At 46.2% G+C, this 2,393-nt stretch overlaps 1 protein-coding gene across 1 annotated transcript; it reads left to right on the forward strand.

Moving 5' to 3' along the window:
* The first annotated feature begins 221 nt into the window (after positions 1–221).
* Positions 222–1,231, forward strand: LOC121017387 (putative olfactory receptor 3A4). The gene has a single exon (XM_040455621.1). It carries the CDS (start codon positions 284–286, stop codon positions 1,229–1,231), a length of 948 nt encoding a protein of 315 aa, XP_040311555.1. The 5' UTR covers positions 222–283.
* Positions 1,232–2,393: the final 1,162 nt, after the last annotated feature.

Genomic DNA, 2,393 nt, shown 5'->3' on the forward strand with positions numbered 1-2,393 from the left:
TTAGCTTTCAAATATTACATTTGTTCCCCATTTTATGTCCATTCATTTAGTTCTGTTTGAGTCTCCCCAATGCTACTGTTCTTACCCACTAAGTGTCAGGTTTATCAAGTCTTTCCCTATTATGTCACAATCTTTAACTCTGTTAAATTTTATGTGTCCTTGCATCCTGGCCCTCTCTGGGACATTGCTACACTTGGTGGTTTCTATCAGGATCTCATTCTCCTTTCACCACCATTGGCACCTCCTAGTTTTTGCTCAGTTCTGCTGCTGGTGGAAGAAAGCCATGGATCTGGGAGCCTCAGGAAATGATTCTGTTGTCACTGAGTTTGTCCTGCTGGGTCTGTCAGAGACCCCAGCTCTGCAGCCCGTCCTCTTCACCGTCTTCCTTCTCGCTTACGTAGCTACTCTTGGGGGCAACCTCAGCATCCTGGCTGCCATCCTCGCCGAACCCAAACTCCACACCCCCATGTACTTCTTCCTGGGGAACTTGTCCCTGCTGGATGTCGGGTGCATCAGTGTCACTGTCCCTGCCATGCTGAGACGCTTCGTGTCCAATAACAGAAGCATTCCCTACGGGGCCTGCCTCTCACAGCTCTTCTGTTTCCACCTCCTGGCAGGGGCGGACTGCTTCCTGCTGACAGTCATGGCCTATGACCGCTACCTGGCCATCTGCCAGCCCCTCACCTACAGCACCCGCATGAGCTGGGGAATTCAGCAAGCGCTAGTGGGCGTGTCGTGTGCCTTTTCCTTCACCAACGCACTGACCCAAACTGTTGCCTTATCTACTCTTGACTTCTGTGGCCCCCATGTGATCAATCACTTCTACTGTGACCTCCCACAGCTCTTCCAGCTCTCCTGCTCCAGCACCCAGCTCAATGAGCTGCTGCTCTTTGTAGCAGCAGCCTTCATGGGTGTGGCCCCACTGGTCCTCATCACTGTGTCCTATGCACACGTGGCAGCCGCAGTCCTGCGAATCCGCTCTGCTGAGGGCAGGAAGAAAGCCTTCTCCACGTGTGGCTCCCACCTCACGGTTGTCAGCGTATTCTACGGGACAGGCGTCTTCAGCTACATGAGGCTGGGCTCAGTGGAGGCTTCGGACAAAGACAAAGGGATTGGCATCCTCAACACTGTCATCAGCCCCATGCTGAACCCACTCATCTACAGTCTCCGGAACCCTGATGTGCAGGGCGCCCTGCAGCGGGTGTTCACAGGGAGACGGCCTCCAGAGTGAGATCCCTTCCTCTGGCCTTTAGGAATGTCACGCTTACTGCTTCCAAAAGGTATTGTGATTAGTGCAGATGGGAAGTGAGTATGATGAAGTGGGGTTGGAGACTGGCTTAGGAAGGAAAATACAATAAAAATGATAATGGCTATCACTTATTTTATGGTACATGACAGGCCGTCTTCTCAGTGACCGACATCTGCTAACTCATTTAATCCTCATAATAACCTTATGAGGTAGATGTAGATTTACAGTTGCCGATTAGGAAATTGAACCTTAGAGAGGTTGAGTAACTTGCCCAAAGGCACACAGCTAATCAACACCAGGGCTGGGATTTGAACCCAGGCAGGCTACATCTGTAAGTACTGCATCTCATTTCGACGAGGAAGGGTATCTATAAGGGGTAGGGAGGCGGACGGGAACTGGGCAACAAAAAGAATGAAGAAGAAAAGGAAAATCAATATGAGAGGGAAAACGTTATTTAAACAAAACAGAAATACGAATTAAGAGATTTTTGTGCCTTTGACAAATTTACACTTTGTTCCAGAGCAGCTGGTAGAGGTTAAAGGGATTGCTGGAGGCCAATTGCAACAAATAAATCAACAAAAAGGAAATGTGTTAAAACCAAGCCTGAGGTGTCTTTAGGCCTAAACTGAGTCTTTTGCAGGCAGCGTACAGATGGGTCTTGTTTGTTTTTTATCCATTCTGAAGCCCTGTATCTTTCAACTGGAGCATTTAGTCCCTTTACATTCAAAGTAGTTATTGATATGTATATACTGCCATGTTATTACTTGTCTTGTGGTTGTTTCTGAAGATTTTCTCTGATCCTTTCTGGTCTTTATGGCATGTTTTGCCTACTTTCTTTAGCGATATATTTGGTTTTCTTTCTCTTTATTATTTGCATGTTTGTTAGTGGTTTTTAATATGTGGTTAGCTTTGGGTTTGTATATAACCTCATCTGCATATAGCAGTCTATATTAAGGTGGTGGCCATTTAAGCTTGAACCCATTCTTTTCTCCTCTCCTCCCCATGTTTAAACATGTGTTACTACATTTTATATACCTTTTTGTTACTTCCTTGACTGATTTTTTAACAGAAACGTTCATTTTCACTGCTTTTGTGTTTCCTACTTTTATACTTCCACTCAAAGAGTTCCCTTTGATATTTCTTT

This window comes from Herpailurus yagouaroundi, unplaced genomic scaffold (genome assembly GCF_014898765.1).
Source record: "Herpailurus yagouaroundi ecotype Mexico unplaced genomic scaffold, PumYag 215, whole genome shotgun sequence".
In the NCBI taxonomy this organism is placed as follows: domain Eukaryota; kingdom Metazoa; phylum Chordata; class Mammalia; order Carnivora; family Felidae; genus Herpailurus; species Herpailurus yagouaroundi.

What these genes read in the sequence shown, in the direction of transcription:
- LOC121017387 (XM_040455621.1), top strand. Translation starts at nt 284, where the DNA reads ATGGATCTGGGAGCCTCAGGAAATGATTCTGTTGTCACTGAGTTTGTC.